General features: G+C 47.4%; 1 protein-coding gene across 2 annotated transcripts in view; it reads right to left on the bottom strand.

Moving 5' to 3' along the window:
* Nucleotides 1-24,458, bottom strand: part of LOC138248874 (gastrula zinc finger protein XlCGF57.1-like) — a 65,620-nt gene that overhangs the window by 5,642 nt on the left and 35,520 nt on the right. For both annotated transcript variants that reach the window (XM_069202843.1, XM_069202842.1), the window contains exons 4-5: nucleotides 17,216-17,326; nucleotides 2,204-2,296 (exon numbers count right to left, since the gene is read on the bottom strand). In XM_069202843.1, the coding sequence (XP_069058944.1) occupies nucleotides 2,204-2,296; nucleotides 17,216-17,326 (204 nt within the window). The remainder of the gene's footprint in view (nucleotides 1-2,203; nucleotides 2,297-17,215; nucleotides 17,327-24,458) is intronic.

Here is a 24,458-nt window from a genome sequence, read left to right as displayed (position 1 = left end):
TATTTCTGCAATGTCTGCAGTGTTTTAGTAAGAATAGAAAATCTTTGCTTCCTCCCCATCCATTACTCCCTGCCCCCGCTCAAAACTCCAGCACAGTCTCCAATGTGGTTACATCTGAAGTGGGATTAGAAAATCTGAACCCTCCAAAGTCCAATACTTTCATCAGTGTGGTGAAGTCTGCAATGCGAATAGTATACCTTAAACCCTCAAAGTCTAACACTTTCCCCACTGTGTATTATTTCTCAATAATGCAATAAACCTTTTTTTTACTTTCTTTTTATTTACAAGAAGGAATAGTTTCTTACCTGTAATCCTAGTTCTCTTTCAGGGGAATCTCCATTAAAATAATAAGCACTGGATAGTCCCGCCCACGTGTGGGAATCTGGGAGCACTTCTTTACAATATATATTCTTAAGTGTAGATACTCGCCTTTCTTCAGTAAGGCCAGGATAAGCATTTAATTAAAATGTTTTGAAGCCTATAAATGAGACTTTATTTGCCAACTGCTTTAGTTTGCATTTTAAAGAGTTAATATATAATTTTAAATTAAAAACAGAAAAAATAGCAGGAGCTATATAATTTGTCCTTATAAATCTTACTCACAATCCCTTTTTAAAGGAAAATGAAGAAGGAAGAGGACAATGTAGACCTGACAGATGTCAGCACTGCAAGACCTTTTCCAGGTGTACTCTGAGGGACAGAGAGCAGATTCGCCTTCAAGGAGCTGAAGGGTGACGCAGACAGCAGGAGGCACATCATGTGAGCGAGGAGAAGGTCAGTCCTCTAACAGGACTCTTCCACCTTCCTCTGAGGACTCCAGGAGAGGGAGATCCAATAAGAGAAGAAATCAGATTTCTATGTGGCATGGTTTTGCTGATATCTGTATAGTGCTCATGAAGTAATCAAGCCAAGCACAGGTTTGGTGCGAGGCGGAGTAGAATGTATAGTCTCTAGAGGTGGGGTTTCAGGTTCTCCAGGTATCTGATATCCACTCCAGCCCCGCTTTGGATAGAGTGCCCAACTGATCCATTTGTTGGGAAGGTCTATCTAGGATGAAGTCCATTATTACGTTTAGTTTCCCCTCCCAGCAGCACTTCAGAGTCAAGGAGGAGGGGGTGTCATGATTTGTGATACAGATTCTATCAGAAATGTCTCCTGGTTATCGTTAGTGGAATAGAGAGAACACAGTGTGAAAGTGTGGGTCACTATAGAAATCCTACCTGTCAGCATGTGTCTGGAGAGTTGGGTACGAGTGTTCAGAAACTTTCCTTTAAATTTTCTTACCAGCTAAATGGCTACTCTCCCCACCCCTTCACTGGGACCAGAGGAAAGAAACTGTCAGGGGAAGCAACATAATCTGAGTTGCCCCCAGTCTCACCTTTTGAGGTGGGTCTCTTGTAAGATGCATATATCACAGTTTGACTCCTTCTGCATGCTCTATAAGAAAGACACGTAGCTGGGGCAATAAGTTCCTGGACACTAAGGCTATTATTTTCACCTTTTGCGACTGTCACAGAGGCATGGTGAGTCTAAGCGGGCTAGGGGGTTCTCCTCTGGACTCTTATTAGGTGCAGTGATCATGACATATGCTGGTGCAGTGCCTGTAACATTGTGCCGGAGTACTCCCCCAAATGAAAATGGAAACAGTAAACAACCTGAACAATTTCCCTCAACTGGAGTTCCTAGTATCTGGGAAAGGACTATCAAACTAGTCCATCGGATCCATGGTCCCTTTGATCGTGTCCTTCAATGTTAACAATTTCTCCTGCCACCCTGTTCCCCTCATGCTACAGTCACACGTCTTCTGCATTTCAAAAGGTTAATTCTTATTTTCCCATGTGTTTTGTTTATTCATAAACTATTCAAGGTTATCACATGTGGTGCTGGGTTTCAAACATAAGTCTTCCATAACAGCCATTACACTTTCTCTGATGCACACGTCTAAAGAAATGTACCCTGTACTCTACTGACAACCTGTTCACAAGACTCACCTGTGTTTCCCTCCTTCATCTTACTCCTCTGCACTCAACAATATAGCCATAGCCCATCAAGACAACTCACCAGGATTCCCCCATCCATCCATTTCTCCCTCTCCCTTTGCTCCTCAGCCAATGAACTATAGACACTATTCACATGTGCTTTCTTCTTCATCCTCTCTTTCCTGCACTTACACCTCATCCAATAAAACACACACACTACTTGCCTGTTTTTCTTTGTTCATCATCTGTCTTCTGCTGGAAATGTGCTCTATTTTCTTCTGCAGGGCTTTGTGAAATGACAGAAGCAACCGGGTCACCTAAAAGAATAAACAGAATATTAAAAGGATCCCATGACATCTCAGCAGTACCCTGAAATCTCAGCAGTGCCCCACACAAGAAGTGGAAGACACTTCCTGTAATGATCGCTTTGGAATGTTGCATGTCAGAGAATTTGGCAAAATAGAATAAAAGGGATCTAGAATTGCTTCATTCTGATTCATGTGATTATTTGTTCTGTGATAGATTATACTTTTCTGTACCAAAAATGTGCAAATGAAACAACACATGTCTAATAAATACATCTCATTAAAATGGTTACTATGGAAAAATACTTCTTCACAACAGCCTGCCCAGCATTCACGGCTATAAACCTCCACTTCTGCATCATAGGATCTTCATTGATAGCCATAAACTTAGAATAATTCTGTGCTTCTTGCGCGGACCACGAAACACCTTCTTCAATATGTTTTTATGTCTCATAAAAGTCTTAATCATCTTGATCACTTGAGTCATTTTCTTCACAGTTGCAGTGTAGAGTATCAGTGATGTATTTTTCCTTGAATTGCTGAAGCAGTGTAGTATGAACAGAGATGAGAGGAAAAGAAGGCCTTTTTTATAATCTGCTATGCTTTGTCATAGAAAAAGACTTGCCCTGACATAGACATCATGAACAGGAAAAACAGTAAGATGGGCTAACACTGAAAACTTGAAAATAGAGTCTGTACCTTTAAGGACCCTTTAGAGACCCCTTCCCAGAATGCACTGCAGTGGCAGTTTGCCTGACAGGGTCAGTTCTTTTGTGCTATGATAATAGAACGTTGATTGATCTGACAGCCCTGGAGGAGGGAGGGTGTTTATGACTTCAATGAAGATTCCTACGATGCAGAACTATGGCTACAAGTGTGCAACTTTTCCTTCTGCATCGTAGGATCTTCATTGATAGTCATAAACTTAGAATACAGTAGCAAGCTAACAAATATCCTCCTGAAGCGACTGCAGGTAATCATATACTATGAGACCGCAAGCAAAATTATTTGGTATCTAATAGTGTTTAAGAAAGAGTAACGTGTACACAGGAGGACAAGATAATCTATTTGAAAAGGTTTCTTAATATTTCTTGTCCAACTCGAGAATCAATTGAGTGTCAGTGTCTAAGCAGTAGTGTTTTGTGAACATATGGATGGACCTTGCAAATGTCCTTTATCGGGACGTGTCTCATACACTCCGAGGTGGCGGCTTTTCCTGTAGTTGAGGGGGCTCTTAGCTTATATAGTAGAGGCTTATTTGCTATTTGATAGCATAAGGATATGCAAGACACAACCCACCTTACAATAGTCTACACTGGAACTGTGAAGAAAATGACTCAAGAGATCAATATAAAACTTTTATGAGACATAAAAACATACTGAAGAAGGTGTTCCTGGATCCGAGCAGGCAGTACAGAATTATTCTAAGTTTATGACTTCAATGAAGATTCCTATGATGCGGAACTACGGCTACAGGGATGTAACTTTTCCTTAGCCAAAACACTCAGTGCAGAAAACCTCAGATTCAAAGTTCCACATTTCAGGAAACATTTACGCTTGCCCACACTTTCTTAGGAAAAGCCCCCAACAGAAGACTAGTGCATGCCTATGACTTATCTCTTTCTCAAGCCCCTACTCATAACAAACTTGTTTCACATAGTCCACTCTTTGTATCATAAATCTAATCACTGAAACTTGATTTAAAACATCTCAAGATCATCCTTTCTTTCTACGAAGCATGGGCACCACCCTTTGTCTGATGTTACAAAGTCCACAAATCAAATTTATTATTGTGCTTCAATTCCTTGATATGGTTATTCTACACCTCTTGGACCCTGTACTGCACCTCGGTATACATGGAGGTGTAAATGTGCCCTTTCTTTCCAACACACAGCAAAAAATAACCCACTAAAAAGTTAATGATGTATTCAAGCTCTAAAACTCCTTGTGTGGTGGAGAAAAAGTCAGAAAAAGTTGTTTTGTTTTCATAAACTCTTTGGTTCTGTCAGTATAGAACATGAGTGCTCTTTTGGCATCTAGGGTAGGTTGCTCCCCCTGCCGCTGCAGCTCCACCAGCCCAGGCTCCTGAGACCTCCTAGCAAGCCCAGCGAATTCACAGTAAGTACCCCCCCCCCACCGCCCAGCCCCTCGCCCTGCCCCGCGCTACTCACCTCCTCTCCTGCTTCTTTTCTTCATCTCTGTTCTCCCTCTGTGCTCTTCTTCTGTAGTCTTCATCTGTACTCTTCTTTCTTTCCTGCTCCCCTTCTTCTGTCTTCATCTGTGTTTTTCTTCTGTGTGCTTCTCTCTCTCTCCTTTGCACCGCGACCTACGTGTGCTTTCTTCTTCTCTGTCCCACTTCTTGGCTCTTCCCTCTTCTTCTTTACCTTCTTCTGTGTTCTTCTGTCTTCTGATCTTCGGCTCCTCTTCTTCTTTACCTTCTTCTGTGTTCTTCTGTCTTCTGATCTTCGGCTCCTCTTCTTCTTTACCTTCTTCTGTGTTCTTCTGTCTTCTGATCTTCCCTCTTCTGCTCCTCTTCTTCTCTTACCTGCTTCTTGGTTCTTCCCACGCCTGCCCTCCTGCTCCTGTCTCGTCTCTCTGACCTCCCTCACTCGCCATCCCCTCTGTAACGCCCCTATCTACCTATCTCTCTATCTTTCCCCCTCACTCGCCACCTCCTCTGTAACCCCCCCATCTTCCTATCCTTTCACTCTATCTCTCAAACTCACTCACCTCCATCTCTGTAACCCCCTATCTTCTATCTCTCACCCTCACCCACCTCCACCTCTATAACCCCCCTCCCCTATCTTCCTAACTTTCTTCCTAAACTCATCCCCACCACCCTTAACCCCCCTCCCCCATCTCTTCTCCCCTCTACCTGTCCCCCCTCCCTCTGCTTTCCCGCGCCACCTCCTGCACACCCCCGCCCCCCCAGCTCCCATTCGTCGCCCCAAAGGCAAGCCCGTCTGCGCCCATCTGCGCCTGGCCCGCGCCCAGCGCCACGACCCCTGGCCCTCAGCACTCCCAAACCCCGCTGCACCGCTACGACCCCATCACCCTCCACGCCCTCAACCCAGGGCGCTCCAGCACCTGCTTCCAAGCTAACCCGAAACGTATCCATGGACCCTTCGCATGTCACACCTGCAAACTTACCTTCCACCACGAAACAACCACGACCACAAGCCCACGCGCCATCAACCACCTCAAATGCATCCTGATCAACGCTCGATCCGTCCACAAGCACGCCGTTGAACTCTGGGACCTCCTGGACTCCACCGCACCAGACGTCGCCTTCATCACTGAGACCTGGATGAACGCCTCTTCGGCCCCTGACATCGCCATAGCCATCCCCGAAGGCTACAAGATTTCCAGGAAAGACCGCACCAACCAAGTAGGAGGAGGAATCGCCATCGTCTTCAAAGACTCCATCAGCGTCACCAACTCCACCGAATACACCCCCCTCGCCGCCGAGCACCTGCACTTCCAGATCCGCACAGACCCCAGGACCACCCTCAGAGGATCCCTCATCTACCGTCCCCCCGGACCGCGCGCCCTCTTCACCGACTCCATCACCGACTTCATCTCCCCGCACGCCCTCGCCAGACTACATCCTCCTCGGCGACCTCAACTTCCATCTGGAACAGAACAACGACCCCAACACCACGCCCTGCTCGACAAGCTCGCCAACCTCGGCCTCAAGCAACTGGTGAACACCCCCACCCACATCGCCGGACACACGCTCGACCCTATCTTCTCCGCCAGCAAACACGTTTCCTTCAGCCACGCCTCCGCTCTACACTGGACCGACCACAGTTGTGTCCACTTCACCTTCCGACGCGAGACTCGCCATCTCCGCACTCAACCCATCCCTCGTCGACAGTGGAACAAAATCCCTGAAGAACAGCTTTTCTCCACGCTCATCGACAACCAACCCACCTTTGCCGCCGACCCCAACGACGCAGCCCTCAGCCTCAAGAACTGGATCACCAACTGCGCAGACAACCTCGCTCCCCTCAGACGCCTTCCAAGACACTCCAACACCAAAAAACCTCTCTGGTTCTCTGACACCCTTAAGGAATCAAAGAAAACCTGTCGTGCCCTCGAGAAAGCCTGGCGTAAGGACCACACCGCAGACAACATGACTGCCTACCCGCGAACACCACCACCTGATCCGCGCAGCCAAGAGGAATTTCTTCACAGACAGACTGGACAAAAACAGCCACAACAGCAGAGAACTCTTCAGCATCGTAAAAGAGTTCTCCAACCCCAACGCCAACGCCATCACGCCCTCACAAGACCTGTTCAACTCCCTCGCCACCTTCTTCCATCGTAAGATTACCGACCTACACGACAGCTTCGGACACCAGACCCAGCCGACCAACACTGAACCCACACCCCCAGCCATCACCCTCAACGCCTGGACCCACATCAACACAGAAGAGACCAAAACCACCATGAACTCAATCCACTCCGGTGCCCCCTCGGACCCCTGCCCTCACTTCATCTTCAATAAAGCCGACGACATCATCGCCCCGCACCTCCAGACCATCATCAACTCCTCGTTTTCGTCTGCTACCTTCCCTGAAAGCTGGAAACACGCTGAAGTCAACGCCCTACTGAAGAAACTACGGCTGACCCAAGCGACCTGAAGAACTTCCGCCCCATCTCGCTCCTCCCCTTCCCTGCCAAAGTCATAGAGAAGACCGTCAACAAGCAGCTTACCAACTTCCTTGAAGACAACAAACCTTCTCGACCCCTCTCAATCCGGATTCCGAGCCAACCACAGCACTGAAACCGCCCTCATCTCAGTCACAGACGACATCAGAACCCTGATGGACAACGGTGAAACAGTCGCCCTCATCCTCCTCGGCCTCTCGGCTGCCTTTGACACCGTCTGTCACCGCACCCTAATAACCCGCCTCCGCTCCACCGGGATCCAAGGCCAGGCCCTGGACTGGATCACCTCCTTCCTCTCCAACCGCTCTCAGAGAGTCTACCTCCCACCTTTTCGCTCAGACCCCACCGAGATCATCTGCGGTGTCCCACAAGGCTCCTCACTCAGCCCGACACTCTTCAATGTCTACATGAGCCCCCTCGCTGACATCGTACGCAAGCACAGCATCATCATCACCTCCTACGCCGACGACACTCAACTGATACTCTCCCTCACCAAGGACCCCACCAGCGCAAAGACCAACCTGCAAGATGGAATGAAGGGCGTCGCAGATTGGATGAGACTCAGCCGTCTGAAACTGAACTCAGACAAAACGGAAGTCCTCATCCTCGGTAACACCCCGACCGCCTGGGACGACTCCTGGTGGCCCACGGCCCTTGGCACCGCACCGACCCCCTCAGACCACGCACGCAACCTCGGCTTCATCTTGGACCCACTTCTCACCATGACCAAACAAGTCAATGCCGTGTCCTCCTCCTGCTTCCTCACCCTCCGCATGCTCCGGAAGATCTTCCGCTGGATCCCCACCGACACCAGAAAGACCGTGACCCACGCCCTCGTCACGAGCCGCCTGGACTACGGCAACACCCTTTATGCTGGGACCACCGCAAAACTCCAGAAACGTCTGCAACGAATTCAAAACGCCTCCGCCCGTCTCATCCTCGACATACCCCCGCAACAGCCACGTCTCTGCCCACCTGAGACACCTGCACTGGCTTCCCGTCAGCAAAAGGATCACCTTCCGTCTCCTCACCCACGCACACAAAGCCCTCCACAACAAGGGACCAGTATACCTCAACCGCCACCTCAGCTTCTACGCTCCCACCCGTCTTATCCGCTCCACCAGCATCGCTCTCGCCGCTGTCCCTCGCATCCACCGCTCCACGGCGGGTGGGAGGTCCTTCTCCTACCTGGCGGCCAAGGCTTGGAACACCCTCCCCACCATCCTCAGGACCACTCCGTATTCCGGAGACTCCTCAAGACCTGGCTCTTCGAGCAGCAGTAACCCCTTCCCCCTAGCGCCTTGAGACCCGCACGGGTGAGTAGCGCGCTTTATAAATGTTAATGATTTGATTTGATTTGATTAGTCTGTAATGGACTCTTTCTGCAACAGAGTCTGGTTGCAAGAAGATTACTGGTCGTTCACTGGACTGGTTAATGTGAGACTGGGAGGCCTAATTTGGGATTAGTGTGACAAACTACTTTATCTATGAATCTGGAAGAAAGGTTCTTCCAAGCGTAGTGACTGGAGCTCATTAACACACCTGAGTAAAGTAATAGCGACTAAGAAAGCCACTTTCAATGATAGGAATTGACGTGGATAAGAATGGAGTTGTTCAAAAGTTGGACCCTTGAGTCTGGTGAGCACAATGGTGAAGTTTCATGATGGTGCAGCGGGTACCCTAGGTGGAATGACACGTTTAAGACCTTCCATGAAAACCTTAATAACTGGGATTCTGACTAGGGAAACATGTTGACTGTTTAATAGATATGCATCTATGGCTGCAAGATGTAACCAAATAGAAGTGTAGACTAAATTTGCTTTCTGCAAATGAAGCAGATAGCAAACAATGGCCCTCATTCTGACCCTGGCGGTTCCCTACCGCCAGGGCCAACGGGGGCGGGAGCACCGCCGACAGGCCGGCGGTGCTCCCTTGGTCATTCTGACCGCGGCGCTTTGGCCGCGGTCAGAACGGGAAAACCGGCGGTCTCCCGCCGGTTTTCCACTGACCCTTAGAATCCTCCAAGGCGGCGCAGCTCGCTACGCCGCCGAGGGGATTCTGACCCCCCCTACCACCATCCTGTTCATGGCGGGAAAGCCGCCATGAACAGGATGGCGGTAGGGGGGTCGCGGGGCCCCTGGGGGCCCCTGCCGTGCCCATGCCCATGGCATGGGCACGGCAGGGGCCCCCTAACAGGGCCCAACTAGGCTTTTCAGTGTCTGCGATGCAGACACTGAAAAGCGCGACGGGTGCTGCTGCACCCGTCGCACGCCTTCCACTCCGCCGGCTCGATTCCGAGCCGGCTTCCTTGTGGAAGGCGCTTTCCCGCTGGGCCGGCGGGCGATCTGAATCAGATCGCCCGCCGGCCCAGCGGGAAAGTCAGAATACCCCTCGCGGTCAATTCACCGCGGGGCGGTATTCAGGCGGATTCCGACGGGCGGGCGGCAACCGCCGCCCGCCTAGGTCGGAATGACCACCAATGTCTTTAACTGTGGCTTTGATTGGGGCAGTGTTTAGAATAGCAGTAACAAACAAAATGTTTTGATTTTGCAGCATAACATGCTCTAGTAGTGGGTTTGCGGGCTTCTTTAACAATGCCCATACATTCTGAAGGGAAGCCCAGGTAACCAAACTCTATGACCTTAGGAGCCATATTGCAAGGTTGAGTCTGGATGTCTGATCTGTCCTTGGCTTTGGGTAAGAAGGACCGGCCTTTTGGGTAGCCTCTCATGTGGGACCACTGAGAGATCCAGTAGATTGGTAAACCATGCCTGTCGCGCCCAGGTGAGGGATGTTTGCTTGATCCTCTGAACTATAAAAGGAATGAGAGGGAGAGGTAGAAAAGCATATCCCTGACCAACTCATCAATAGAGCGTTGTCCTTGGATAGAGGGTGTGGATATCTGGAGGTGAAGCTTGGGCATTTTTCGTTTCAGCTATGGAAAACAGGTCTATGTGAGGTGCTCCCCACTTTTTAAAGTATGTCTGGTGGAATTTCCACTTGTGGACTTGTTGCTGCATCCTGCTGAGCAGGTCTGCAAAGGCACAGTCCATCCCGGGGAGATACTCCACCACCAGGTAAATGTGGTGGTCAAGGGCCCACCTCCATATAGTCTGAGAGAGATGTGAGAGCTGAGAAGACTGTGTCCTCCCTCCTGTTATTGTAACTATGATAAGGCTGTCATGTTGTTGGTGTGGACCAAGACAACCTTGTGAGATAGGTGAGGCAGGAAGGCTTTAAATGCTAGGACTATGGCTTGAAGTTCCAGGGAGCTTATGTGTAGGGACTTTAGCTTGGCATTCCAGAGACCCTGTACTGTCATGTCTTGTAGGTGAGCGCCCCAACCTGTGAGTAGTGAGTCCCTGGCCAATGTGACTTGAGGCAAAGGGTCCAGAAAAGGCTGCCCTTTCAAGAGGTTGTTGGTGTTCCACCATTGCACAGAGTAGTGAGCTTGGCGATCTAACACCACTAGATCTTCCAAATGACCCTGTGACTGAGACCATTGTCAAGACAGACACTGCTGCAGGGGATGCATGTGGAGTCTGGCATGGGGAACTATGGCGATGCAACAGGCCATCATCCCCAACAGACGCATAATGGGTCTTGCTGTATAGGACTGGTTTTCCTCTAACTGTGGGAGAAGTGACTGAAAACTCTGGGTGCGAGTTGGATTGGGATATGCTAATCCTATCTGTGTATTCAAAATTGCCCTATGTAAGGTTGCACTGCAAGGGCTGCAGGTGAGATTTGGGAAGGTTGAGAGTGAAACCCAGACTGTGAAGGAGATCCACTGTCAACTGAATGTGTTGTTGACACTGACGTAAAGTGCTGGCTTTGATGAGTCAGTCGTCGAGATAGGGGAACACATGAACTTGCTGTCATCTCAGATGGGCTGCCACTACTGCTATACATTTTGTGAATACCTAGGAGCGGTAGTAACTCCAAAACGAAGGACCCTGAACCGGTAATGTTTGCCTGCAAAAACTAATCTTAAGTATTTGCAATGTGCAGGGTGAATGGGAATATGAAAGTAGACGTCCTTTAGGTCTAGAGCTGTCATAAAGTCGCCTTGCTGTAGTAATGGGATGACATCCTGAAGGGTAACCATGTGAATGTGTTCAGAAAGGATTTATGTGTTCAGAGGTCTAATATGGGCATTAAAGAGCCGTCCTTCTTGGGAATCAGAAAGTATATATAGGGTGTATACCCCTGTCCCTTGATGTTGTGTTAGAACAGGTTCTATTAACCCCTTGAGAAGAAGAGCTTGGACCACTTGTTTGATAAGAGTTAAGTGTTCCTGAGACAGCCTGTGAGTGTGAGGGGAAATATTTGGAGGAGCTCCAGACAATACCCATGTTGGATAATAGCAAAGACCCATTGATCTGTAGTAATGGTGTCCCAGGTCATAGGTCAATAGAAATGGTGAAGACTTCCCCCGACAGGTGCTGGGTGATCAGAGGGAATATGGAGGTAGTCACTGCTTGGTAGAGGCGGAGGAGGAAGAGGAGTGGCAGAAGGCTTGCATGGAGGGCTAGTAGCCTTTTCCTTGGTTCTCCTGTTAGGAGGGATGGGAACGTCCAAAGCTTCCTCAAAAGTCAGTTTACGTTTAGGGAACACAGGAGAGGAAGGAGTGGCAATAATCTTACCTGTGCCTCCTTTTATCTGAAGACGGAGCTGCTGAGCGTCCATTTTTTCCAGTATCGTCCTGACCAGAGATGGGCTGGTGGAAGACTGGCCTCAGTCTCTTGGTTCCGAAGCTTCCAGGTCTGAGGTTTTCAGTGCCAAAGTTTTGGTCGGTACATTTTGGTCGAAGCCAAAGTAAAGGCTGATGATGTTCGGCTTGGTCTTGAGGTTCGGACTGAAACAGAAACGATCTCTCGATCCGGAGAAATGGAGTTAGAAGCTGAGGACCCGGCTTTGGTCTTGGTGACCGTTTATGGCGCTGAGTCAGAAGGCAGGGCATCTGAAGCAATTTTGTGGTACCGACCATGGCCTGGTGGCAGTGGCAGACCGGCGAGCTAATGGAAAGTCTTTTTAAAAGACTTTGGTGGGGCAGGAAGGGCCACAGTACTCATGCACTGAGCAGAGGTGATCTTGTGGCTTTCGAAATCGGATTCGATGTCCGAATCAGAGCTGTCACGTATGAATAAAGCCTCCTCCTCCTGTGGAAGTTCCTCTTGAGTGTGTTCCTCACCGAAGATGTCCAGGGTAGAGTCTGACATCCTCTGGGTCAACTCCAGATGACAAGCTCTTCAGTCCTGAAGAGTTTTTTTGGAGTGAAAAGACTTACAAGCATCACAGTCGCTTTGCGATGACCCTGAGACAGGGAAATGCTGCACTCGAGGTGTTGGTCAGTGTGCAGGAACTTGGTGTGGCACCAAGGACAGACGCGGAATAGAGTCCATTCTATCAGGGAATCATTTCCGTAGGTGCTGCATGAAAAGAAGGCCTGAAGTGGGCGTTGGCGCCCTAAAGGGCAGTCAGTTGGAACCTGAACTGACGTGAGCACTAAGATAAAGAAAGCACGAACAATAACAATACAGTCGAAGTGAGACTAGGTTGGAAAAAAACAAACCGAAAAGAGTCGATAGATGGAGCGAAGACACACACATCCAACCCTGACGACGGACAGAAAACAATCTAACAAAAGAATCGATGCCCATGCGCAATATCACTGAGAGGAGGCACTTGATCTCGTGACTCGAAAGACATCTTAGAAGAAAAACAACCTGCACCACTCCGGTTCCAACACTAGATGGCAGGAGTATGCAGAGCATGTGTATCTACAGTCAAACAAGCCATCGAACACATATACATTTAAAAACACATAATAAAGACTCAAAGCAAATAATATTTGCCTTGGGTATGGCGAGTCAAGGTGTGAGGCTAGTAACTTGCAAACTCACCTACTGGTTCCCAAAATGGGCCCCTCTTCTAGTAGAATGCAAGGGAAAGGTTCCTGAAGCATACAGATATCTTTATGGTGGGGGCAAAGTGAAATCTTCCTGGTGTAATTGAAAGCCACTCAATATACACCAGTACTGGCCAATACTGGCCAAAACCCCCAAAAAGCAACACACTATAAAAATATATAACCATCTTGTAAAAGTCCCTCCCTCTGGTCAGAAAACAGAACTTTATTCCTCCAAGGAGTTACATAAGCTTAGCTTTTAATAAGAAGTCAATGACTACTCTATTGAACATGAATAGTTTCTTTTAAAAATGTCCAATAACTGACTGACTGACTACTTGAAGTCAAAATGTTTCCCAACAAGAAGGGATCTTATATCTGTACTCTCTGTGAGTGTAAAATACACAATGGAGACATTTTAGTCATGCATAGACTCTGAGGTAATGGAAAGTAACACACTGTATTTGAGCAGATATCAGCCAATTACACCCCACTCCAAACCAACAACAAGAGATATGTTTAACATATTTACACATTCTGTAGTTCAATGGGGAATAGATGTATATAATGGCACCAGTAGAATATAATGGCACCTGTTAGAAAAGGAATGTTGATGTGACGGGCAGATAGGGTGTGATTTAACAAGGTAGACATCCCTTCCCAATTAGAACTCACATGAAGTACCACAAACTAGGGCAGTGCTGTATGAATTAATGTGTAGATATCAACAGCTTAGACTACAAAGGTACTATGGGTGTAACAGAAAATGTGGCTGTTTCATATGTCACTCCTCATCTAGCAATTAACTTGTAGTCAGTCAGACCAGTGATGGGGTAATGTCCAGTAAATGGGGAGAATTAAGCCTGTGAATTACCTGGAGGATCCATCAAGCAGACACAGCACCCCCTCAAGCCACACTCTAAAAGAAACAGGCTATTAACTATGTGTCTTCCCATATGGATGGCATCTTTTGTTCAGGAGCGCTGCACCTTTGCCAAAATATAACTATAGTTAACCACCTTTGAGCGTTGTGCTACTGTGCGGTACAAGCAGAGAGAAAAAGAGTTGCCAAAATCATATCAGAAGTCTACAATCAATGTACAGAGATAACCTCAGTAGACATCCACCACAATCGCAGCTCAAACCAAAAGCAGAGGTCAAAGCAACATGAAGGAGATGGGGCAAAGCACAAATTAAAACAGAAAGAGAAATCGAAATCCTGCCCTGGATCGCCAGATTGGTTGCTCAAAGTTTACTACTGGAGTGGTTCAGTTATCAATAGCATAAACGTGTACTATCAACGTGATTCTGTGGAGGTTATCAATTGAGGGACCGTAAGCATTTAAAGCCACACTTAGGGGTTAACATTCAGATGACTGCTATACACAACATCCACAGGAACAAGGAAATGGCAAAAACTCAGATATATAATGTGAACGGTAGGAGCGCTGATTATTGCAGAGCAATAGAATAGTCCAGAGACAACCCTACTGACAAAGGGCACTCCTAGCACCACACAGGACTCAGGATAGAAGGGACAAAAAGGTCTAATCAGAAAGGTCACTTTAAAAAGAGAAAAGCAGGTGGATTGGATTCTAAAACAGCAATATGATTCATAAAAGCACAATGGTCCTTTCTGAACAGGAACTAGGCAGAATCACTCCTAGAAAGTGCCTAGAAAGTTCACAAGATATACAGTTCTCCACTCAATTCTGGACAAACGTTCAGACCACTGATGGTCATCTAGATTCCCCTGACAATTTACACAAGACAGACATTGTGTGACTTATTATGAGTTGTTAGGATTATCTTTTGTTTTTACTTATTGAAACACAGGACATAATTCTAACTGAGGATACCTGGCCTCCACCCTTTGTGGCTGCTGCTCCTCAAAGAGAGGTGGTGATAGATGAAGTACCTTCTGTGACAGTGCTGATGCCTCTCTGGGACACAGAAGCACGAGAGTGGGCATTTATGTAACCCCTGCTCTAAACGCGAGAAGACACGACAAGTGTGGACGTGGACAGAAGATTAAATCCACATGTAATAGGTTGCAGAGATGAGCTGTAGTTTGAAGCCCAATGCTTTTTAAAGCTAGAAGCAAAGTGCAAAGTAAAAGCTATTCTGACTGAACTATAGAGTATGAGAGTGTGACACCATTGGGTCATTATATGTTGAACCCCCATCTTTTTCTCTGTGGCTGAGCTCAATGGGTCACACAGAAGCCTAGTAAAATACTGGAACTGTAGATCATACAATCCTCAGTTCGCATACACACTCCTATCCCATGCAGAACACCCCTATTAATGGGCTCATGACAAACCTGGTATAGAAGAAATCCAAAACAATTCTTGATATGGTTGCTTTCTTTAGATAGAAAGTCGTGGTTGATACATAAATGACATTCATTTTATAGATGACAATCTAGAAGAGCAACTAAATAGGGCTGTTAGAATAGTTACTGTCACAGCACAGTATAGTTACAAAATAATCTAACATAAAGGGGGGGAGGGACCGGGAGGTTATGTGGTCCAGTGTACAGTCTCCCAATAGTAGTCATACAAATTAGAGTACACTGTTCCAAAGAACAGTGTACTCTAATTTGTATAGTTACAAAATACACTTCTAAATGAGATTTTTCTAGAATATGAGTTATAAAGCAAAAGGCACAGGTTGGCACATGCATTTTCTAGAGAAAGGTACTACCTTGCTAGGCTCTAATACTTTAACAAATCCCATGATGGCTTTTAATTTTTGCAAACTGAGCTGTGACCTAGTCACACTCAGATCTTCAGAGGATTGGACGAATGCCAGCACCACCATGTTACACAGTATCCAAACCAATTTGTTAGAAAATAAATACCTGCAGACCAGAAACAACAATACTAATATGGTTACTGGAATTGTTTGAATACCTTAGACTACACTTATACATTGTACAAAGACTAGATAACACGTCACGTATACACCTAGCAGCGAGACAGCTATTCATTTCCATTGACAAAATTCTCACAGCTCTTTAGACTGCCATTATGAAGGAGAGACCTAGACCTATACCAACATGAGAACAAGTCACTAAACTAGGTATTCTTAAAACTTCAATCCTGCACCCTTGTGGGATCCAATGGGCATTGAGACAGGCCTCCTCAGACATGCAGTTTGGGTATACTACACTTAACATGAGCAAAGGATCCACATGAGCAAAGGATCCACACGTTACCCATCCACATGTATAATTTACATACTTTTGGCTATCGTGCTATTCGCAATGTCAATCAAAGGATTTTACAACTTTATCTCAGAATGGTCAGTATACCTTCTGTCAACTGCGTATTTCCTTAATTGGTGACTAAATCAATGTAAGTTTACAGACAAAAGGGGAGAAAGGGAGGGTGACAAAAGGTTTTGGGATATGTACCCTAAATAATCGAAAACACAAAAGATATCCCAGACCTAGAGCCTCAATGTCCACGAGTTGGGTATAGTGTCTTGGGACTTCCCGTTAACAGGACAGAAAGCCTGTGCCCAGCTAGAAGGTGGCATGATTCATCACCTGGCCCCTCCCGCACCAATTGTGCATTACAATCTTCAAGAGGGGAGCTTGAGAGATGAGAAGATTTTTTTTCTGTAAGAGGGTGACTGTAGGGCAGAAACATGAAGGTCTCTCTGTCTAGGTCAAACTATTCCCCAAGGATTTTTAATCCTACCCTCTGGGGACTTGGATAAAGCATCACACCGTCCACTACAGAGGTAGTTTTATCTGCACTTTTCCATCACTTCTGCCGAACCCGCTCCACACTCGCTGGCTCCGCTCATCAACCTCGAGGCACCCTGGTTTTCCCTAGCTTACAAAAAATGATCCTCACCTCCCCAGCTCCCTTCTCAGAGGGCCATGAGAAATCTATTGATCGTGGCCAGTCTCTGGCCCACATCACTTTCATCTTAGACACATATTAGATGGTTGCTTAAATAAAGGATGTGACAAAAACAGATGGATACTGGTAAGAGGTATGATCAGTATTGTACATTTAAGGCCTCACAGGTAAACAGCAGACAAAGAAGAAAGAGATGACCTCCGGAAGCAAGTTTCTCAAATAATCTCACTGTGAGCAAGTATTCCAGAAGTGGCAGACAAAGGGATTATCCCCCGTCCAACATTAGTGATGTATTAACTCTGGTGTATAAAACAAACTGGGGCAAGAACATGGACACCCACATCTCACTCAATCAAGGAAGTATGGAGATCGATCATTAACCTAACTGGACACTGACACAAAGTTATGTTTATTGAGGAAAATGTTAAATTAGCAAAAAACGAAGCATTCAGGCGAGCATCATTTACTCACTTGTAAGTTTCTTGATGTGTCCTTTCATCTCAGAGTCCCGATGGTCCACAGAACAAGTCCCAGCCTCGTTTTTGACGTTTGATGAAACAGGAGATGAGATACCAGCCATTCCTGTAAAACATGTTAAAAATTCTCTAGAAATAAATAGAAGTCTGGGGAAATAATCTGAACAGCCTAGTATATTTAAGGAATTCATCCGAAATAAACAAGGGCGGACGAGAGACATGATCTCCTTTAATATGTTTTTCAAACAATCCCATCTGATCCTCCAGAAGTGTGCTCGGACTACTAGGGAAGGGGTACGTCTCTGCCCAACGGAGTGATGAAACTACTCTGACGCATCATTAATGCACAGTCCTCGAATGTGGAACTGCATAGCCCAACACGTTATATTACAAGGCATATTACCGAGGTCACCTGTTCCATCTCCATCAAGTGGTTCTAACTTCTTCACCTCATGCTCAGAGGTGGAAATTCAGTAACAGGTGAAACTGTGACATTTCAGGCTTAATTCCAAATAAAATTTGGTTGATTTGGTTCATTCAAAGTAAACAAAGATGACAAGTGTTATATGGTTTTTATTCATAGACTTAGGAGGAAATAATTCTTCTTTGTAGACTTTATGCTTTGATTTTTCATTTCAAAGGATGTACTCTATCGAAACCTGAATTTCGCCAGATAGAACATGTGAACAATCACTCTTGAAACAAAGATACTGAAAACAAGCAGTCCAGCAAACTGTAAACTCTGTTGTGGGTTCATCTAACACTTTGATTGGGAACACATATTTTAGCTTAGCTTTGGCCCGGGGCCTGTGCCCTTTTACCTACATATGTGTTCTGATTTCATTTAGCTGTGATTCTGCAAATGTGTTATTATTATTCTGTGCACAACATTTCACCTTTTCCTACTGTCCAAGGCTGACAAGAACATGTAGGAAGGTAGCCTCTTTCTAGCCTTGTTACCCCCACTTTTGGCCTGTTTGTGAGTATATGTCAGGGTGTTTTCACTGTCTCACTAGGATCCTGCTAGCCAGGGCCCAGTGCTCATAGTGAAAACCCTATGTTGTCAGTATGTTTGTTATGTGTCACTGGGACCCTGCTAGCCAGGACCCCAGTGCTCATATGTTTGTGGCCTATATGTGTTCCCTGTGTGGTGCCTAACTGTACCACTGAGGCTCTGCTAACCAGAACCTCAGTGCTTAAGCTCTCTCTGCTTTTAAAATTGTCACTGCAGGCTACTGACTAATTTTACCAATTCTCATTGGCACACTGAAACACCCTTATAATTCCCTTGTATATGGTACCTAGGTACCCAGGGTATTGGGGTTCCAGGAGATCCCTATGGGCTGCAGTATTTCTTTTGCCACCCATAGGGAGCTCTGACAATTCTTACACAGGCCTGCCACTGCAGCCTGAGTGAAATAATGTCCACGTTATTTCACAGCCATTTTTCACTGCACTTAAGTAACTTATAAGTCACCTATATGTCTAACCCTCACTTGGTGAAGGTTAGGTGCCAAGTTACTTATTGTGTGGACACCCTGGCACTAGCCAATGTGCCCCCACATTGTTCAGGGCAAATTCCCCGGACTTTGTGAATGTGGGGACACCATTACACACGTGCACTACATATAGGTCACTACTACCTATATGTAGCGTCACAATGGTAACTCCGAACATGGCCATGTAACATGTCTAGGATCATGGAATTGTCACCCCCAATACCATTCTGGTATTGGGGGTGACAATTCCATGATCCCCCGGGTCTCTAGCACAGAACCCGGGTACTGCCAAACTGCCTTTCCTGGGTTTCCACTGCAGCTGCTGCCAACCCCTCAGACAGGTTTCTGCCCCCCTGGAGCCTGGGCAGCCCAGTCCCAGGAAGGCAGCACAAAGGATTTCCTCTGAGAGAGGGTGTTACACCCTCTCCCTTTGGAAATAGGTGTGAAGGGCTGGGGAGGCGTAGCCTCCCCCAGCCTCTGGAAATGATTTGATGGGCACAGATGGTGCCCATCTCTGCATAAGCCAGTCTACACCGGTTCAGGTATCCCCCAGCCCTGCTCTGACGTGAAACTGGACAAAGGAAATGGGAGTGACCACTCCCCTGACCTGTACCTCCCAGGGGAGATGTCCAGAGCTCCTCCAGTGTGTCCCGGACCTCTGCCATCTTGGATTCAGAGGTGTTGGGGCACAATGGACTGCTCTGAGTGGCCAGTGCCAGCAGGTGTCGTCAGAGACCCCTCCTGATAGGTGCTTTCAGTAGCCAAGCCTCCTTTCTTAGTAGCCAAACCTCCTTTTCTGGCTATTTAGGGTCTCTCCTCTGGGCTATTCCTCAGATAACGAATGCAAGAGCTCACCAGAGTTCCTCTGCACTTCCCTCTTTGACTTTTGCCAAGGATCGACCACTGACTGCTCCAGGATGCCTGCAAAACCACAACAAAGTAGCAAGACGACTACCAGCAACATTGTAGCGCCTCATCCTGCCAGCTTTCCCGACTGTTTCCTGGTGGTGCATGCTCTGGGGGCTGTCTGCCTTCACCATGCACTGGAAGCCAAGAAGAAATCTCCTGTGGGTCGACGGAATGTTCCCCCTGCTAACACAGGCACCAAACTTCTGCATCACCGGTCCTCTGGGTCCCCTCTCATCCTGACGAGCGTGGTCCCTGGAACACAGGAGCTGGGTCCAAGTGTCTCCCACAGTCCAGTGGCCCTTTGGTCCAAATTTGGTGGACGTAAGTCCTTGCCTCCCCACTCCAGAGAGTAATCCTGTGTACTGCGTGATCTGCAGCTGCTCCGGCTTCTTTGCACTTTTCCAAGGACTCCTTTGTGCACAGCCTAGCCTGGGTCCCCATCACTCCGTCCTGCATTGCCCAACTCACTGAGTTGGACTCTGACGTCGTGGGACCCTCTTTTGTGACTCTGAGTTCACAGATCTTCTAAGTGCCTGCTCTGGTACTTCTGTGGGTGCTGCCTGCTTCTGCGGGGGCTCTCTGAGTTGCTGAGCGCCCCCTCTGTCTCCTCCTCCAATGGGGCGACATCCTGGTCCTTCCTGGTCCCCAGCAGCACCCAACATCCTCAACCGCGACTCTTGCAGCTAGCAAGGCTTGTTTGCGGTATTTCTGCCTGGAAACACTTCTGCAACCTCCAGCATGCCGTGGGACATCTTCCATCCAAAGGAGAAGTTCCTAGCTCTCTTTGTTGTTGCAGAATCTTCAGCTTCTTCCACCCGTGGACACTTTTGTGACTCTTGTCCCCTTCCTTCACAGGTCCTCAGGTCCAGGAATCCGTCTTCAGTGTTTTGCTGGTGCTTGTGGTTCTTGTAGAATCCCCTATCACGACTATTGTGTCTTTCTGGGGTAGTAGGGTAACTTTACTCCTACTTTTCAGGGTCTTGGCGTGGGGTATCTTGGACACCCTTACTGTTTTCTTACAGTCCCAGCGACCCTCTACAACCTCCCAGAGGTCTGGGGTCCATTCGTGATTTGCATTCCACTTTTGGAGTATATGGTTTGTGTTGCCCCTAGACCTATGTTTACCTATTGCATCCTATTGTGATTCTACATTGTTTGCAATACTTTTCTTACTGTTACTTACCTGTTTTGGGTTTGTGTACATATAATTTGTTTATATTACTTTACCTCCTAAGTGAGGGTATCCTCTGAGATACTTTTGGCATATTGTCACTAAAATAAAGTACCTTTATTTTTAGTAACTCGGAGTATTGTGTTTTCTTATGTTATTGTGCTATATGATATAAGTGATATAGTAGGAGCTTTGCATGTCTCCTAGTTCAGCCTAAGCTGCTTTGCCATAGCTACCTTCTATCAGCCTAAGCTGCTAGAAACAACTCTATACTACTAAAAAGGGATAACTGGACCTAGCACAGAGTGTAAGTACCACAAAGTACCCACTATAAGCCAGGCCAGCCTCCTCCATGAACAGTACATGATAATCCAGCTATCAAATGTCGCCACACACATATGTAAACAGCCCAACACTTAAGCACATGCCCACGTCAGGCCTTTTCACGGAACATAAAAATGTTTCTTATAAAAACACTGTGTAGGCCAAGGGACTATAGGAAGTCATTCTGGCCAGGACATCCATCCACGCTGCATGCCATTTCACTGATGACCTCAGCCCTGTCTCTACAACCAGCTAAGGAGACGGTGGGCAGACCCCTATCTTCCAGGTAATGGGGGTGGGACCTCCTCTCATGGACTAAGTACAGACAGACTGGGCTATCACCACTATGCTCTCATCTAGGAGTTAGGTAGAATTCATATATGTATGTTATTACAATATGCTGGGACTGTTTATTTTCTTCTCACTGGTCACCACAATCCTAATCCTGTTATGTCTCATTGCCCTATTAACTGCAGCTCATATATTTTGTTACAGATTTTAGGTCTTTCATTAAATGTATTGAAAACCATCCTGCATCTTTTATTTGGCCTATGTGTGTGTATGAGACCTTTGCTAGAGAAAGGGTTGAGATTTGTTGACCACAACCTCCCCTGAGTGGTCACAGAGTGTCATGCGTTAGGCTGACACAAATCACCTATGCTTTTTATGTTTGGGTGAGGTGCTGCTAGCTAGCCAAAAGGGTTGGGCTGACAGTTGCCACGACAATGTGGGATTGACTCAGTCATCCACAAACGGTGGTGCTGCCGCCCCAACTCCAGCAGTCTTGCTCCAATAACGAGAGTCCTACAACCAACTGAGAGTTAAACTCCATTCAGTCATCACTGGAGTTAAATGACGCCACCTCTTTAAACTCTATGCCAGCACTACAGGGGTACAGGATACTACTTTTTTCTGGCTCCTTTGTAAAGGAGACAGGAACATGAGGATATTTCTTTTTCACTCTAGGCAGTGTTTTTCTGCCAAAATTCGAATTTTAAACAAAAGCTGATGTTCTTTATCGCAGCATTCACCTAATCTGTATTTTCTAAGGGCTCACAGATGCTGCACTCCAGCATTGCTGCTCACAACGCACAAAGTGGCTTTTTATTGCAGCCTAAATATGAGACATTTTAGGCTAGTAGACCTAAACGAAGCAAAACTGTACTTCAAGCCACATATATAATACAATGAAAACACCATGTACCTATCGATATAAGGCCTACCCCAAGCCTATACCAATCCCAGCAGAGTCCTTTCTGCATCAGACTACCTGCACGTCGCTAATATCATACATGCAGCCCACACACCAGCCCAGTGGCTCTTACCCTCGCTGCACAGCAGTGTCCTCATCATAACAAGGCAGACACTGGCAGCTAACACATTCATTCCAATTACTGTGAATTTACCATGAGTGAATCTCAGGGATTGACTAACATTAAAAAGCAAACAATCTTGGTAAACTATACCTGCAGAACCCCTTTGCTACAATGAGGCGTATGTGATGCCATACCACTCCGGTGCAGAAAGAAAGAGATAACAGAAGAGAGCCTGTATGAAACATTATAGGACATTCTGGGGGTCATTATGAACACAGTGGGAAACCCCGCCGTGTTCATGCTGGCGGTCTTTTCACAGACCGCCAGCCCCCTTGAGACCCGCCGGCCGTATACTAGACATTCTACTGGCCCGGCAGGCCGAAACAGTGTTTCTGCCAGCCGGGTCTGCAGAATGCAGGGCCTAGACATTGCCAACGGCTCCACATGGAGCCGTTGTCAATGCCGCTGTGCGGCGAGTGCAGCAGCACCTGTCGCGCAGAGACCTGCGCAACGGGGCACTGCACGGGGACCCCTGAGCACCCCTTCCGCCAGCCTTTCCCTGGCGGGTTCTGGAGGACCAAGGGTTCTTTATCCGCAGGGCAATGTAGCTTGCAGCGCTGCCCTGTCGGATAAAGTATTCTGCCATCGTCAGGCTGCCTGTCGGCGGTAGCCTGGCGATGGCGGAGGGCCGTCTGTGGCAGCCCTCCCTTGTTCAGAATATGGCGGTTCAGACCACCATGCCAGTGATGGTATTTTCCACCATCGCCGGCATGGCGGTCTGAACTGCCATTTTCGTAATGAGGGCCTCTGATTCTTTACTCCAAAGTGAATAATGTTAATAGTTAATAATGGAATGCCAGAACTTAATTGCACCCCTGCCCTCAACGATCCGAGCCATAGGTTATTTGTTTGGTGTAGCAGAAGTGAAAATAATGTGATTGCTGATGTCTAGGCTTTTCATCGTGGTTCTGAGACCCAGAGCTGAGCTCTGTGGTCTAAAAGGGTGCACTAAGTGTGCTCTCTAGTTGACACTCCTCAGTTACATACATTAAACACTGGTGATGGCAATTAACAGTACTGGACAGGATTTTGGTATGTTCAGAGATAGGTGTGGTGTCTCTAGGCTCCACACCTTATTGCTCCTCTAAAATGTATTGCCCAGACCCTGCACTGGCATCCCTGCGTGTGTTGTGTGACTGGTAGCAGGACTACATATTGTTTGTGAGCATGTGGCTGGTGGCTGCAGAGAACAGTGGGCTATATTGGGTTGGGTACCACTGGTAAAACAGAGTATAAGATGGAGGATGAGGGGCGTGGCCAAACCAGCAATGGAATCGGACGTGTAGTTTGGAGCTCCACTTTTCCTCGCCCGTAAAGTGGGGCAGTAATCCTGGAATTAGACTTGGCGGAACCTCATTGTCATCGATTGTGACCCCCCGCCGAGCCCCTGATACGCAGTGGAAGCACTGTTGTGGTCACCCCGGGTGCCCTAAACAGGCGGGGATGCCGCCCGGTGTCAGAGGAGTACCCGGGCTGGATGATGGCGGCTGCCGAGAAGATGCATATAGGACGGAAAACTGCAGAGGAATCAGAGGTGCTTCTGGTCCCAACGAGCGTGAGTCTAGTCCTGGTAAGTGAAGAGGCAGTAACCGGGGCCGCTCTGGAGAAAGCAGACTCGGCTGGAACTTCGCCCTGCAGTGAGAGAGGAGTGCGAGAGACTGTGCGAGGGCGGCCGCCATCTTAATGTGACACCCAGCGCAGGCCATCGGATAAGAGGAGGCACAACTCCAGCCTAGACGGAAGTGACCCGTATTATTTAGAGCCTGCCTGGGCCTGTGGTGTTGAAATGTGGCAAGAGCAGAGCTGTTCCATGCCCCCTCCACCCCCGGCGGCCAAGCCGAGCCGAGATTGGTGGAGGAGCTAGACGAGAGCAGCGCTGAGGGCTTAAGTCTGCCTGTACAGCCCACAATGATCTAGTGTGGCCCTATCTAGAGGCAGGAGACTGGAAGTGAGACACAG

The sequence above is a fragment of the Pleurodeles waltl genome, chromosome 8 (genome assembly GCF_031143425.1).
Source record: "Pleurodeles waltl isolate 20211129_DDA chromosome 8, aPleWal1.hap1.20221129, whole genome shotgun sequence".
In the NCBI taxonomy this organism is placed as follows: domain Eukaryota; kingdom Metazoa; phylum Chordata; class Amphibia; order Caudata; family Salamandridae; genus Pleurodeles; species Pleurodeles waltl.
The sequence above is the reverse complement of the archived record's forward strand: the minus strand, read 5'-3'. Positions and strand labels throughout refer to the sequence as shown.